The 17037-nt window shown below is 45.7% G+C and overlaps 1 protein-coding gene across 1 annotated transcript in view; it reads left to right on the top strand.

The window, feature by feature from the left end:
• Positions 1-256: 256 nt before the first annotated feature.
• Positions 257-17037, top strand: part of KLHL38 (kelch like family member 38) — a 94583-nt gene continuing 77802 nt past the window's right edge. Inside the window, exons 1-2 of the mRNA XM_086966188.1 lie at positions 257-576; positions 3884-5449. Of these exons, the coding sequence (XP_086822314.1) occupies positions 4100-5449 (1350 nt within the window). The 5' untranslated portion in view covers positions 257-576; positions 3884-4099. The remainder of the gene's footprint in view (positions 577-3883; positions 5450-17037) is intronic.

Here is a 17037-nt window from a genome sequence, read left to right as displayed (position 1 = left end):
CCCTTCCTAGTTCCACGAGGCCTGTTCCCGGAATGTTCCCTTAAGCACTGAATACATCTTCTTCCCAGGAACACTTTTTCCTTTCTAAATTATTTACCACTCTTTGTCCGGCTCGCAGTAAAATGAAAATTGAAACTGTTCGCGGGTTACTGGGATTATGGCAGTCTGTCTTTAGCTATTTTCCAAATGAGCAGCCAGAGGCTCCAGGCTTCTATTTCTAAAATGTAAACAGTTCTCGCGCGTGCGCAGAACCTGCCGGCCGCTTTGCTCTAAGGCCAAGTCACATGCATCAACAGTGCCAAGTACATCTGCGGCTATTATTAGGCCCGGAATTTAGTTTGCTGTATGTACCTCGCTGCCCCATGGTTGTTTTACAGAGCCTCGAAAAGCAGGGGAAGTCTCTTCAGAATTGAACAAAAGCAGACGCCTGCGTGGACGAATTAATCTGCCGCCGTGAGAAACACAGGGGGGTTCTCTGTCCACAGGCGTGCAGGGCTTAGAGGCTTCTCCCGAGGGGCGCAAAACACAGTAAGGCGGGCAGCTGTGACGTCCCAGCTCGAAAGTGAAAGTTCTCGGGTAAGTCTGTCTTGTGTGCTGTGTAATTGTATTGTTCAATTAATTTATATGGATATTTATCCTTATGCCCAGGCTTTTTTCGACCTCATGCAACTAGCTAAAACTAATACTGAATTTCGATTGTCCCCCCCCCCCCCCCCCCCCACTGCCCTCCAACAGACCGCACTATCTGTTTAAATAAAGCTCTTTGTGGTTAAGCTTGAAACATTTGAAAATGTGCAATTTTAAAAACAATTTGCATTCGATGTTCAAATTGGTCAACTTTTTTGTGTCCTTATGGCTAGAATATTTGTTTTGTAACTGTATTGGGACCCCATGTTTTCTTTGACATCTGTAGCTAAATCCTGCATTTTGAGGTAAACAGCACTTTTATTTCTAGGACGTTTTGTTGTGAATTTCTTGTTATGTGTGTGGGCCTACTAGTCCCAGCATGCAAAGAGAGAATGAGTCACACCTGGCATGGGACCACTTGGAAGCTTTATAGGTCAGGCGATAGCCAAGACTAAAATATGTATTATATACTTACATCCACTACTCAAATTACTTCATATATATTTTTTTACTATACTAATTTTCAACAGTAATCCTTTCCGGGGTGGCGTGCTACTCGCCAGAAAAGCGATTCAACACCCAACAGGGGTAACGAGTGCTATATGATTGCAAATCTTTCTTCCCCTTTTATCCCTCCGCTATCCTTCTCACTCCAAGTAACTGACTAATATCCACCACTGAAATTACTTTTTTCACCATATTAATTCACCACTAATCCTTTGTAGGCTTCCTGAATAGCGTGCGTCAACAAGCACTATATAAATACAAACCTTTGTCCTCCTCTATCCTTCTGCTATCATTCCAGGTCCAAATAACTGACTAACCTATCCACCACTTAAAATGTACTTGCATGTTTCACTATACTAATTCAAAACTAATCCTCTATGGGTCCCGGAGTAGCGTGCTACTCGCTGAAAAAGCGCTTTGACGCCTCGTCAGGGGTAGTAAGCGCTATATAAATGCAAATACAATACAATACATAGAGGGCCTTTCAACCACCGTTCTTCATCCATTAATCTGTTCTTGTGTCTTTCTCATTTTGCTTCTGCCCACTACAGCATGGGTTAACATCACTTTCAGTTACTACATTTTTCTCTTTCGCAAGGAGCACATCCGCACACAAGTTAGTTCCCTTCAGTGCCAGTGTTTTTGTGTTTACTATATAAATAATTTATTGTGGTAATTGTGTTTAGGGCATGATAGCAGGAAGCTTCTGATGCACATTCCATCTTAATCATACCCCTTCCCCTGCCAATGCTGTTGTAAATTACTTCCGGAGTGTTTTGCTTTTCTGGCTGCTGCTATTTCAAAGCATACCAGATCAGATAGTGTCCATTTGCAACTGTTATGTATCAGCTGATCATCTTTCTTTCTTTCTTTCTTTCTTTCTTTCTTTCTTTCTTTCTTTCTTTTCTCCTTTCTTTCTCTCTTTCCCTCTTTCTTTTCTCCTTTCTTTCTCTCTTTCCCTCTTTCTTTTTCTTTATTCCATTATTTAATTCTTGCCTTTGTTCTGTTTTCTTTTTTATTTTCTGCTGTCTATTTTTGTCCTTCTCTTGTTATTTCTTTCCATTTCACTATTTATTTATTTCACTTACCTTCTTTCCTTCCTGCTAATTTCTTTCTTTCTACCATTTTTCTTCTCTTGTTCTTCATTCTCTTTCCATCACTTTCTTGCCTTCCTTTTCTCTTTCCTTTTCTTTCCTACTCCCTACCCCCTCTCTCTCTATCTTTCTTTTTTCCTTTCCGTCTCTCTTTTCTTCTGTCTTTCTTTCCTTCTTTCTTCTCAAAGGCAAGAGGCTTCCAGCCATTGCCAGACTGATTGACTTTTTTAGGTCTGTGTTAGCCAAGACCTTTTGAATTTACTAAAATTATGTCTGTACCATAGGTATTTATTGGGGTTTCATCCAGATTTCATTCATTAGTCTGTGGTTGGTTTCATTCACATTTTCCTTCCACACACACCAACATGCATTAATGGAGAAATGTTTCAGTCCACTGCAGCCATTGGCAGACTTCACTATGAGTTACGGCATGCCCCCCTTTCACAAGGTTTTTAGAAAGACAAAGGTCCTAAACTTTTTAATGCAATTTTGAACAATAAGCACAGACCTAGATAAGAACTATGTCTCTTATTATCCAATGTCCAGCCGGACAGAGGAATATTTATTTCAATAATAATACGAAGATTCAAGATTAGGTGAGACACAGCACAAATCGAAAACTGGGCACAAGCCTGTACCAAGTGAGAAAAAGGAGAAAACAATACATGGGGAAAATGACAGGCAAACAGAGTGGAGCAAAAGGTGGATTACAATACAATGCAATCTTGTGTAAGCACAAACCAACAGTGACTGCAACACATATTACACAAATGGAAGATGCAGTACTGTTAAAACAGTCTAACTACCCGAGGTCCTCAACTACCTAGACGGGTCCCCTTGTTTCTTGTTTCTTATACTGCCCCTTTCACAAGGAGCACATCCACACACAAAGTAGGTCCCTTAAGTCCCAGGGAGTACTATGGTAAGGCAAAACTGGACAGACCAGGGATAAAATTGCAAGACATCTGCACCCAGAAAGGAGCAAAGTCCTCATACAAGTTTGCAGATTAGCAAAGCTCCCTGGGCCAGAAGCAACAAAAGAACAATTTGCTCCTTAATCTCCTGTCTGACCAGGATGTATTCTGCAATTAAGCTTTTGTGTCATAAACTAGAATAGTCCCAAAAAGTGAAAACATATGGGTTAAACTGATTTGTAACAAACTAATATGGCACTTACTCTGCCTCTGCATTCTGGTAGATGACAGAAGATGGTACACAGATTGTTATGAAATGGTCGGTTATGAGATTTTCTGACCAGCAGGGTTTGCCTTAGGGTGCATTAAATCACAAGAATTCTACCCCGTGAATGCTGCAGAACAATCTTGGGATGCTGTGTACGTTTAAGATGGCGTAGTAATCTTCTGGGTGCACCTGGAACATCTCAGATGTTAATAAATTAGCTGTAAAAATCAGGGTCTTTGAAGAAAATGTTTTCTTGAGCAATATGAAAGAGTTATTTGACCCATCCTGATTTGCATTGTCTGATATTTCATTGTATGTGATTCATGCTTGTGCTAGTATTGTGATTCATTGTATGCACACCTTCGCATTGTTAACAAAGTAAACTTGCATGATCTAATCAACAGTATTTATTTATTTTTGATTTATTTATTTTTGTGAACAACACTCTTTACAACTTTTCTGCTTTCTGTTAGGATCACAGAAGAAGTGATTTCAATTCCTCTTGTGTCACAACAACATATGGAAAAGTCGCTCATTGACCTCAGTTGCAGTAATCCTTGTTTCCAGCTTTCTATAAGAATTTCATTTTAGCTCAGATCTTCAGTGTTGCAAAAACAGAGATGGAAGATATGATACAGGTTGTGTAAGGTGTGCCGTATAAATTACAGGATTCTCCCACCTAGGCCGTAATGGAAGAACAATCACTAGAGGGGTTCTTTTTCCAAGATCAAAACTTTGCTTTGGAACTGCTAAGGCAATTTAACATTTTCAGACAGAACGAGATATTGACTGATGTTCGTATCTGCGTTGGTGACTGTGAATTTGCCTGCCACAGAAATGTGCTTGCCTCCAGCAGCCCTTACTTCAAGGCTATGTTCTGCAACAACTTTAAGGAAAGTCATCAAGCAAAAGTGGACATCCATTGTATTGACCAGGAGACCCTGTCTCAAATCATCCTATATGTTTACACCGGAGAAATTCTCATCACAGGGGAGAATGTGTTGTTGCTGATAGAGGCTGCGTCAATGTTCCAGTATCCAAAGCTATTTGAGGCCTGTTCCAAGTACCTCCAGAACCAGCTGACACCAAAGAACTGTTTGAGTATTAAAAGGTTGTCCGACATTTTATGCTGTGAGAATCTCAAGAGTAAAGCCCTGGATATGGCCTTGAAATGTTTTCCGGAAGTAGCGAACTCTGAAGACCTAAAAGAGCTTTGTGCTTTGGAACTGATGAATTATCTTGGAGACGATGATCTATGCGGAGAAGAAGAGCAGGTGTTTGAGACAATAATGGTCTGGATACAACATGACCCACAGGCAAGGAAAAGCTACATGCAGGATTTGTTTGAGAAGGTCAGGATACAGTACGTCCACCCAACATTCCTCTTCCAGTTTATTGCCAATGATCCACTTATTCAGTCCTCCCCGGTTTGCAAAAGCTACTTGGAGACGGCCCGCAAACTATTGTTTTGTCTTTCTAGCACAAATGCTCCAGATATTAAACCAATGTGGCATGCTCCGCGGAGGTACTCTCAGCAAGAGTTCATGATCAATGTGGGAGGCAGAAAGAACAGCCAGCAGACAACGAGAGACGTTCTGTTGTACGATGAAAAGACTCACCAATGGATAAGTCTTGCCAAGCTACCACTGCGACTTTACAAGGCCACTGCAGTAGGTTTGCACAGTAACATCTATGTTTTGGGAGGGATGCCTGTCAGTAATGAGAAGCACCAAGTGAGTCGTAATATGTACATTCTGTCTCTTAAATTGAATCAGTGGAGGATGGGTGAACCCATGCTTGTCCCCCGCTATTCCCACAGGAGTCTCACTTCCAAGAACTACATCTTCTCAATTGGAGGTATTGGCAACAACCACGGGATCCTGAGTTCTGTAGAGAGATATGACACTATTTACAATACCTGGGAGGCTATGTCAAATATGCCTCTTGCTGTCCTTCACCCTGCTGTTGCTGCAAAAGACCAAAGAATCTATCTTTTCGGAGGCGAAGATTGCATGCAAAATCCTGTCCGGCTAATACAGGTAAAGTAAATGTCAATCTTCCATATGTTTTATTAGTTATATTAATTGCACCAAGCAATGATATTTCCAAATGAAGCTAATAAAACATGATTTGCTACTGTACTTGCCATTAAATGAGTAGACATTGTGCTTTTTTACATTAGGGAACATGCAGATGTTGGTTATATGCTTAAGCCAAAATATATATTCAGCTGACACTAATCAAGCAGGCGTCTGCACATGCTGAAAAACACAGCAATGGAGACGGGAAAGGGTTTAACATTCTTTAACCTCTTGGCTGCTAAGGCATTATTACTCTGATCATATAATTTCCATTGAAATCAATGGAAAGTCCATGACGAGTTACCCTTGTCATTAGCAGCCAAGAGGTTAAAAATCCATCTTAAAATACAGAATTAAATAAGGAGCATGGTATAGGGTTTAATTTGCTTTATCTGATGCGTGTGGGACTGGAGCAGAATTTCAAAACTCAGAAAAAAAACTTGACCGATCTAGACAAACCCAAGGGAGTAGTTTGAACATTAGAACAATCCATACAAGACAGTAGATAGCCCCATGACAGGATAAGGCACATAAACGCAAGCCCTGTAATACACCTACCACAGCCGGTAGTGTTATCTGGAAAAGCTGGAGAGGAAATTACAGCTAGAAAAAACTGAGTGTAGTATTTGAAGAGTATTGTCAGGCTAACCTCTGTGCTCGTTGATACTTCGAGTGGCAAAAGCTGGACAGGTAAGAAAGGCTGGCCTTAAATTGAGGGGCCTGGTTCACAGTCTGTTGTTTTCACTTTTTCTCTCATATGATTTGAAAATTGAATTCTAAATATTCATAGATTAGGTGACTATTTCAGGAACACCATTAAATAAATAATGAGTACGAAAGGCATTACAAGCCGTAAAAAGAGACTCCAGTCATATACTAGTCAGGGTGTCTCTAAGATGCGAAAACCAGGGTAGGCTTTTGGCCCCTGGTTTCCCAGAAGTTCTTGTAGATCCTGTCTGTATGGATTCAGCTCTGGGGTCGACTAAATTCTCCTCCAGAAGAGAAGAGGTCTTAAGCCAGTGGGCTCTGAGATCCGGCACAACCCTAGATCAAGTCTGAGTCGAGTCAGGGGGGGTGCTAGATGGAAGTGTCACTAAATCCCTGATTAATTTATTTCCTACCAGTACAATATCTTTAACAAACTTGCGTCCCCATAGATCTGCCCCGTAAGTAATGGCTCTCAGACATTGGGTTTTGTATATTTCCATCCGGGGGCTAAGAGGCGTAGAAAATAAAGACCTATAAACCTTAGCCAGGCCACTGGTACCATGTGCTAGTTTCAACCTCTGTTTCCCTATGTGAAAGGCCCAGTCCATGTGCTCATTGAGAGTGATCCCCCCAAAACACAAAAATGGCTACGCTTACGTCTTGGCAACCTTGATCTCAAAACCTTGCTCGATGCAAAATGAGTTAAACCCACCGAGTATCCTTTGAATCCCCTTGGGCGATTTTGTACAGAGGAGGTTATCGTCAGCGAACATCAGGGCTGGAATTTTGGTGGACCAATTCTTGGTAGCGTCATTGTCACTGACCTCATTTAAAGTATCCACCAACCCATTGATGTGCAAACAGAATAGGGTTGTGCCAACACACAGCCCTGTCGTACTCCCCTAGTTAACGGGAATGGTACAGAAAGCTGCCCCAGTTTCCCACATCGAACCTGCACATAGTTCTTCTCGTGTAGCCTCCTGATGATATTAGTGGTAGGTGGGGACCCCCCTGTTGGATAGAACAGACCAGAGTTTGGTTCTCGTAACTAGATCAAAAGCAGATTTTAGATCTACAAGAATCACATATAGACTGCCACCCTCTAACATCACTGTTTTAAGATAGAGGAGTTGGAGGCGGAATACCTGGTCAATGGGGAAAGTTTGGTTTCTAAAGCCTGCTTGTAAAGAGCTGAGAACGTCCTGGTCCTTTATCAACTCTTTTAGCCGCTCTAGGATGACTCTTGAGAAAACCTTCTGCATCGCATCTATGAAACTAATGGGCCTGTAATTACCTGGTAGAAGGGGGCACCTTTTCTTATACAAAGGGATTATTTCAGCACTGGCCCAAGTTTCAGGGATCGGCATACCACCCAATACAGCATTGAAATACACTCTCAGCATCTCTTGAAGAGAGAAACCTCATCTATCCGAAAAAATAGATAACTGGCAATGCAACACTTGCAAGTACTCCTGGGCCTATACCACTCCCTAGACAGGTATAAGGTCCTTGGGCCATCAATATATGACTCCTTAACCTGTATCTATTGATTTCTTTTTCGATAAACCGGACCTTTGGGCCCCTTTTTTAACCAATGTTTTTAATGCAATATCTAGTGTTGGACCACCAGAATCATGGTCGAAATCAATTATAGTCCCAATACACAAAAAAGGTGATAGATCAATCCCCAAAAATTATCGACCCATTCTGCTGATGGACAACACTGCAAAATTAATGGGACACGTCCTATTAAATAAACTAGAGGATTGGGCCAGTCAGAGAAATATCCTGATTCCGGTGCAATAAGGCTTCAGGAAACACAAAGGCACTGTGGACCAATGTTTAAATTTACATTTGATTGGCTCCAAATATACCGTAGCTAAAATGGTAACGCTCTTCATGGGGTTTATGGATTTGACAGCAGCCTTTGACTGCGTTTCCCACCCCCAATTGTGACTTATTATGGAAAAAATGGGCATTGATAAAGCCATCATCTCCTTAATAAGACGACTGCATGCACAGGCTATAGCCTTTGTACGATATGGAAATAAGGGAGAATGTACAAGTTGCTTTAAGATAGAAAGTGGGGTCGGACAGGGGTGTGTCCTTGCCCCTCTTCTATTCGCTTTGTTTACACTTTAGATGTCCCCGATATGAATCAAAGTTGCATTCCCATACTCCTTTAGGCGGATGACGCAGTGCTAATTGCCAGGACTGGCTTGGCACTGCAGAAACTGATAACGGAGTATCTGTCTCTTATGGGAAAGTTGAACCTCCGTGTAAATGAAGCCAAATCCTTTCTGCTAGTGGTTGGCCAACGGCCAAAGAGAAACCCTGTCCTTCACATAGATGACCGCAAAATTGAAAAAATAGATACCTTTTCATAGTTGGGAATATGGTTTAATAAAACCACCACTTGGAACCATATGATTGACAAAAGAAACTTGTTTTTAGGAAAAAGTATTGATGCAATTTTTAATTTCATTAAATAACTGGGCTCTAAAACTACTAAATGTTATGAAACCGATATATAGTGACAAAGCTATTTCTGTTGCAACATATGGAGCAGGAGTATGGGGATACACAAACTCTGAGTCACTTCAGTACACGGAAGGCACTTTCTTGAAAAAATGTGTAGCCCTTCCTAGAAGCTGTTCTTTTAATTGCCACCTTGAGCTAGAAGTAACATATATAATCGACCAGGTCCGTCTAGCACCAATCCTGTTGTGGCACTCAATCTGGTGAAGGGAATAATTACCCTTAGCTCAAAATATCATTCATGATTGTCTTTCGCTTGATAAAGTTCATAAGATGCCATGGATCTCATATGCTTATTATACTCTCACTACTTCAAGTCTACATGTTTTTAAGACCCCATCTACTTGTGGGTTAATATCTAAAAAAATGTAACTAAATTTTTATGCAACATGAAAAGAGTAAGATATGCATACAATAATCAAAAAAGAACAGTTTTAACTTATTTGAACATACCTGTTATTCCCGAGGGAACCGCTTCTTATTAGTCATTTGTGACAAATCGTCAGCATCTATTTGTACTGTTAAGATTCAGATTAAATCTTATCCCCTACATGTTGGGCTATCCTTCTGGTATCTACTCGCAACAAGCTTTGCCTTTTTCTCAATGTGATGGAGTTTTGACTCAAACTGATTTGCACTTTCTGTTTTTCTGTAAACACTATGCACTTAATCTTAAATTTTTTATAGCTTCAATCATACGCAAATATATTTTAGGCAAGGTCGAGTAGCGTTATGTTTTTTGCAAATGTTACAGGATCATTTTATCTGTTATTCAGTAGCATCTTTTTTCCATTAGCGATAAAAGCAAAAAGGCTTATGAAGTCATTTGGAACCAGTTATGAGGAAAGTAAAAAAAATGGTCAGGCGGTTGAGTCGATGTCTCTCAAGAATTTGCCCGGCGTTAAACGCCTCTAATACCATGCAAGGGTTATCAAACAAAGAGGCAGGCGCTGGAGACAGGATGACAGGAAACAAAGTTTTATTCCGACGGAGCAGAACACATCAGATCGGACAACAAGGTATCGTTTCAAGGTGCTCTAACAGCTTCTCTGAGGCCTGGCCTCTTATACACTGGTTTATGGCATGTGACCATTCTTTATTACAATAAAGACACTGTGTAGTAAGGAAAAGACATCCCCGGAATCCCCGTTTCCGGCCCATTACAACACGTAGCTACAGTAGAGGTCCTCACCCCACATACAATAGGAGGGGGCTATCACGCAGCTGGATGTTCCGCCGATTCTTTAGAATGTGTGCGCCTGATCGGATCAGGGGGCGGGGAGGCCATGATCAATAGTAGCTCCTTTGAAGAGGGGCGTCTTCATACAGTAGGGGGCAATAAACTGTATCCTCCGGCTAGGTGATGGCCTGGGATCCGTGCAGACAATCGGGCTCAGAGGAAGGGGTCATCAAAGGAGAGATATTCATGAAAGGAAGGGTCGGAGTGGACAATCGAGCGTAGAGGAAGGGTTTATCAAAAGAGGGGTATTCATGAAAGGAAAGGAGGTGTTGGTCAGGCGCGGGGTGTGACTCCCAGGGACAGAGTCACGCGGAAGGAGAGGGTTTATGACTTGTGCATGTGAGAGCGGGGGCAGCCAGGGTGCGTGGGGGATGCTTGCAGGGTCAGGGGAGTGCGCTAGCGATCGATCGTGAACAGGGAGACCATGGTACCTAAAATGGCTGCCGTGCATATTCGTACGTGAGTCTGGGGAATGGGCAAGATGGCGCAGATGATGTTCAGTTCGCAAACCAAAATTCCACAGTCCTCCCTTTTAACATGTCTCGCCAGCTTGTCAATTGGGATCTATCCCCATAAGACCACGTATTTCTATCTCATAGAGGGGACTCATGTGCTCAGTTCCGAAGCCCAAAGTCTTAGGGCACATGCAGTTAGAAATGAGAGAACACAAAGGTGGCAAACATTGAATTCCTAGGCAACACCCACACAGTACCACGACCGGTATCAATATAAATGTAAACCACCTCCATCCCCAATCCTTCAAAGTATCCCAAAACCAGCTCCCAAGCGACCATCCTTCTTGCTCCTGGTGAACCTCTGAGGAAAGTCTGTGGAGGTGTTCGATTGCTTTGTAGACTGAAGGCGAGTTATCTGGCACGTAGGTGCAACAGCTGGATCCGATGATGCGGCATGCTCCTCCACGGTCGGCTAGAACCACATCTAGAACAAGGCGGTTTTGAAGAGCCACCAGGAGGACTGCCTGAAGCTCAGCCGTGTTGTTAGCGAGTATGCCAGCCGTGATGTTGATCGTCGTTTCTACTGCCTGGGTCAGGTGTCGGATGGCGCGGCTGTTTGCCATCGGCCCCACAGAGGAACAAGTCCCTTCACCGCATCCAGGAACTGTGCTCCGGTGGAGTCGGCTTGTCCAATGTCTCTTGCGCGCTTCTGCCGGTGATGGTTAGCTGGGGCCACATACCTTGGGGGAAGAATGAAGGCGATGTAGCAAGTACCCCCCCAACCTTTCGGGAGCCAAGTGTAAGCTTTGGTGCCGCAAACAAAGTACATATTCGGAGAAGCAACAAAGGAGGGGGGATCAATTGAGTCCAATGACCTGGTGATTTGGCAGGAACTGTGACCCACCAGCTGTGTTCCCCGGCCTTCGATGCACACAAGGCCCGTGACATTGATAACAGACAGAGCCACAGTCAGAGTGGCAGCCGTTCGCTTCCGCAGGTAGGAGAAGGTGGGTCTAGCTGGATTATGGAGCACTTGCATTTCAACTCGTTCTTTGGCAGGGATGTCCATATGGAAGGCGGAACCAGAGGTCACAGGACAAAAGGGAGCAGATGTCCTTCCCGTTTTGTTCAGCCAGAACCCATAGTAGAAGTGTCCGGTGGCATGCGGGAGCAACCCGCAGATCCAGCAGTTGGTGGCGTTGGCAGCAAGGTTGTGCTGGTGCAACAGTTGCACAAAGGAATTGTTCCAGAACTCCTTACGCCTTTCTCGGAGCTGAGGCGAAAGGGAGATCAGGTGATGATCTTTCATGGTGGTTGGCTGTGCAGTGGTCAGCAATATCTGATGAGCGGGTGTGCTTTCCTCCAAGATCCAGAAGGAAGTCATGAGGAGGAGGCAAAGGATGAAGACAATGAAGAAGGCGATTGTCTTTGATTTGTGCATACTGTCAGTCTTTGGGTTCCTGTAGTGGGTATTTCCGGTTGCTTCCATCATCTTCTTATCTGGCGCTTCCATCATCTTCAAGGTGCTCGGTAGTGGGCAGAACCACAGACTTTGTTTAGCTTCTCTCCGGGTAACCCTTGGTTGTGTTTAGGCCACCGTTCTGAGATTTAACTTAGTCTGTGGTCTACTTAGCCGAAGCTCCCTCCTTTCGACGCAGGAAATACCCTTCCCTGGATGGCACAGTGAGATCAGAGAATTTTGCAAGTTCGAGTGCCTCGGTATCAGGATAGCAGTTCAGTGATGGTCAATCCTTGTTCAGGAGCTCTTCTTGGGTGTCGACGTTTTCTGTTGTGGCCAGGGTCGAGGAGACCTTCTTACAGTGGTGTGCATGCAGCCAGTGCCGTTTCCCCTCCACTCGAAGGGCCGTCCGGGTGGTGATCAGTACTTGCCAGGGGCCTGTCCACCGGGGTTCGAGACTCTTTGCCCGTTGAAAATTCCGGACTAGCACATAATCCCCCGGTTGGATGTCGTGACCCGGACCCCTGGAAGCATCGGGGATGGCCTGCTGCACCTGCTGATAAATGACAGACAACGTTTTAGTCAATTTGTACAAGTAATCAGACAGTAGGACGTCCGGGACGTCGTGAATGGAGGTCGGTTTGGGGGCAGTCCAGAGGTTCATCGGTCGCCCGAATACAACCTCGTAGGGGGTCAAATGGTGCTTAGTGGGAGTGGAGCGCATCAATAGCAACGCCAGTGGGAGGGCATCTGGCCACTTAAGTCCTGTGGTGGCCACTATCTTTGACAGTTTTAGTTTCAGTGTGGCGTTGTGTCGCTCAACTAAGCCAGAGGATTGGGGGTGGAAGACTGCATGAAACCTCTGTTTTACACCCAACCCCTTCGAGATTAGTTGGATAACTTCAGCTATGAAGTGGGGGCCGTTGTCGCTCCATAAAATTCGAGAAAAAAAAGGCTGTAGCAAGGGAAAAACTCTTTCAGTAGTACTTTGGCAGTAGTCATGGCAGTGTTATCACGGGTTGGATAGGCTTCTACCCATTTGCTAAAGGCACATACAATGACTAATACATATTTCAGGCTTTGGCATCTTTCTAGCTGGATGTAATCCATCTGGAGGACCTCAAAGGGGTGGTCGGGGACCCCAAACCCTCCCCGGGGTACCACAGTTCCTTTCCCGGGGTTGTGTTGCAGGCAGATAAGGCATTGCTGGACCAGGCGTTTGGCTGAGTCGGGGATTTTGCCGTTGTGCCAGACTTTGGAAATGAGTTCAATCATGGGGGCAGATCCTATGTGTGCGGGGGAGTGTGCCATAGTCCGTATGGGAATCAAGTATGAGTCAGGCAGCAACCATTTGTTTGCATCTTTTGTCCGCCAGCAGCCTTCATCGTCCTTTAAACCCACCGTGCCCACTCGGTCAGTTCGTGAGGGGTGCTGGCCGACTGGATGTCCCTAATCGTCTCCCTAGCGTCAGTCCATTTTTCTGCTTATGACCTGGTCACATACATGCGTGTCATCGTCCTGTTCTCAGCTGTGGTTCGGGCAGTGATGTCGACCAGCGCGTTTCCCTGTCCGACTAAGTCCGTCACCTTCTTGTGTGCCTGACATTTGATCACTGCTAATCGTTTGGGGAGGAGAACTGCTTCAATCAGGGCGGAAACTAGATCTCCGTGGAGGATGGGCGTGCCGTGGGACGTCAGGAATCCCCTTTCCCTCCACAAGAGCCCAAAATGATGAACCACCCCGAAGGCATACTGGCTGTCCGTGTAAATGTTCGCCGAGGTCCCTGCCGCTATGATACATGCTTGTGTGAGGGCAATTAGCTCTGCCGCCTGTGCGGATCGTTGTGTGATGCGGGCTGTCTCAACTACTGTTCGGGCTGTCGTTACCGCATAGGCAGCTGAAGTGGTGCCGTCTGGGAGTTTGATGCAAGAGCCGTCTACCCATAGCTCTCCATCAGGGTCTGTAAAAGCAGTGTCTCGGAGGTCAACTCTACTCCTGGTCTGTTCGTCCGTGCGGGTCACACAGTCGTGTATAGGGGGCACATCGGGGTCATTTTCAGGCAAGGGCAACAGTGTGGCAGGATTCAAAGTCGTGCATCTCTTCAGAGTGATGTGGGGTGCAAGTAGAGTCAATTCGTACCCAGTCAGTCGTGCACTAGTCAGGTGTTGAGTCTTGGTCTGGTTCAAAAGGGTGTCGACCGCATGGGGTACTAACACAGTGAGGGAGTTCGAAAGTACAATTCCCTCGCTCTGACGGATAGAGACAGCAGCGGCGGCTACTGCTCGAAGGCAGGCAGGCAAAGCTCTGGCGACAGGGTCAAGAGTGGCAGAGAAGTAGGCGCAAGGGCGCTGCTTAGAGCCGATGGGCTGAGTTAGAACAGACAACGCGCATCCCTCCCTTTCGTGAGTGAAGAGGGAGAAGGGCTTGGAGTAATCTGGTGTTCCCAGGACAGGTGCTGAACAAAGGGCATCTCGCAACTCTTTAAAGGACGCTTGACATTCGGGGATCCAAGGGAGTGGGAAGGGGACATCTTTGGCCAACAGGGATGAATGAATGAATGAATTCGGATTTCTAAAGCGCGGGTAGCTGCCCTGAGGCGTCCAAGCGCTAAGAATATTGCTGAGGTTTAAGTTGGAAGGAAGGCAGATTCAGCTTCATTGATTATGCAGTAAACAGTAGCGTTTTCAGCTGTTTGCGGAAGGAGAGAATGTCAGGGTTTGATCTGAGATGCTGAGGCAAGGCGTTCCACTTTTTTGCGACATTGTAGGAGAAGGAACGGCCTCCGGACCTTGATTTCTTTATTTGCGGCACAGTGGCTAGATTAGCAGAGGTGGAACGCAGCTGTCTAGTGGGTAGGTAGGGTGTGATGAGAGGGAGATTGATAGCCGGGCCTCGAGACCAGAAAGTCTGGTGTGCGATGCAGAGTGATTTGAAATCTACTCTTTCCTTTACGGGGAGCCAGTGCAGTATCCTTAGTCCTGGTTTTACTGAGGATCTGCGGGGGATTTGTAAAAGTGTTCTGGCTGCGCAGTTCTGTATTAATTGTAGTTTGCGTAAAGTGAAGTCAGGAGCTCCGAGATACAATGCGTTTCCATAGTCCAGCCGCGATTGGATCAGGCCCAGGACTACGGTTTTTCTTGCTTCAAAGGGGAGTAGAGGCAGGATCTTCCTGATGACTCTCAAGATGCCGAAGCAAGTGGCAGAAAGTTTTGTTGCCTGTTGGTCAAAGGACAGGGACCTGTCGAGCCAGACACCAAGGCTCTTAATAGCGTCTTTGGGAGCTGGAGCCGGACCTAAGCTGGGGGGCCAGAGAGTGTCTATGGTAGATGGTAAAGTGTGACCCAGGAGCATGAGCTCTGTCTTGTCTCCATTAAGTTTGAGACAAGACTTGGTCATCCAGCTTTTGACCGTCTCCAGGCAACCTGCGAGATCTACATTCGCCGAGGGACCGCCTGCCTGTGCCAAGGAGACCACCAGCTGGGTATCGTCCGCATAGGTAACGATCTTAATACCAAACGGGCGGACGATCTCAGCCTCATGTAGACGTTAAATAACGTCGGGCTTAGGGATGATCCCTGCGGGACTCCGCACCCCAGAGGCTTGCTGGAGGAGGTGACATTGCCCTCGTACACCTGGAAGGATCTATCGCTCAGGTAGGATTTGAGCCACTCCAGAGCTCTGTCAGATATTCCGATGTCCAGGAGACGCTGCAAGAGGATACCGTGGTTAACGGTATTGAATGCGGCGCTTAGATCGAGGAGGATGATTGCCACCGATCCTCCCCGATCTACGATTCTCCTGGACTCCTCCGTGACTGCCAGCAGTGCCGTCTCGGTCCCATGCTTGGGGCGAAAGCCAGTCTGGGATGGATCGAGCAGTTGGTATTGTTCGAGAAAAGTTGTTACTATACTGTTTATGTGTTTCTCCAGGATTTTGGCTGCCCAAGGCAGCAGGGAGATCGGGCGGAAATTGTTGAAGTTCTTGGTGTCAAGGTTAGGTTTTTTGACCAGGGCCCTCACCATAGCCTGCTTCCACGCTGTTGGTACTGTGCTGGTAGCGATCGAGGTATTGAGTACTCCAAGCAGTGTGGGAAGGATGGTTTGAATAGCCGAGACTAGAACATATGGGGGTGCTGGGTCTCTGGGGGAGCCCGACTTCACTTGGTGCATGAGGGAGGTGAGGTGATCTGCCTGCAACTGGGGGAATTCCTCCAACACCGGAGGGTGATAGTAAAGTAGGGAAAGTAGGGGTTTTATAATGAGACTGAAATTTAGTAACCATTGTCGGCAGAAAGAGGTAAGACCCACCAAAGAACGGACTTGCTTCTGTGTTTTTGGGACGGGGGTGTCTAGGATGGTTTGGATTCGGTCGGGCGTAAGTTTCCTCCCTTCTTTGGACAGGAGATGGCCTAGGTATGTCACTTGAGGCTGGCAGAACTGCAATTTCTTTTTGGAGACTTTGTGGCCATTTTCCGCAAGAAAGTGCAAGAGTTTGATAGTGGTCGTGATTGCAAGTGGAGTGGTGTCGGCCGCCAAAAGGATATCATCGACATATTGGATCAACACCACTCCATCTGGTGGCTGGACGGCGTCCAGCTGTCTTTTGAGGGCCTGGCTGTAAATGCTGGGACTTTCAGTGTAGCCCTGGGGAGCTCTACAAAATCAGTACGAGCGGGCTTTTAGGGTGAAGCCGAAGAGATAACGGCTGTCTGGGTGGATGGGATAGAGAAAAATGCATTCTTGAGGTCTATAACAGTGAAGGTGGTGGCAGTGGACGGGATGAGGGTCAGAATGGTGGTGATGTATGAGACTACGGGGTACTGTGGCACAACCACTTTGTTGACCTCCCGCAGGTCGATGATGAAGCGGTACGCTTTCTCATCTCCCTCGCCTTGCTTCTTAACAATGGGTAGGATAGGGCTGTTGCAGACATTGCTGACTACTTCCTCTACCACTCCTGCATCTACCAGGGACTGAATAATCGCTACCAGTGCCTTCTCGCCTTCGGGCGATATCCGATACTGTGGGAGTTTCAGGAGCATTGCGTCTTGTCGAACAGTTATGTGCACAGGGTCAATCATCATTCGTCCTACGTCAGAGTCGTTTTTGGCCCATAGGTACGGAGGCAGGGTGTTGAGCAAGGACAG

The sequence above is a fragment of the Lissotriton vulgaris genome, chromosome 4_1 (assembly GCF_964263255.1).
Source record: "Lissotriton vulgaris chromosome 4_1, aLisVul1.2, whole genome shotgun sequence".
Taxonomy (NCBI): Eukaryota; Metazoa; Chordata; class Amphibia; order Caudata; family Salamandridae; genus Lissotriton; species Lissotriton vulgaris.
Note: the sequence above shows the minus strand (reverse complement) of the source record. Positions and strands in the feature narration are given on the sequence as shown.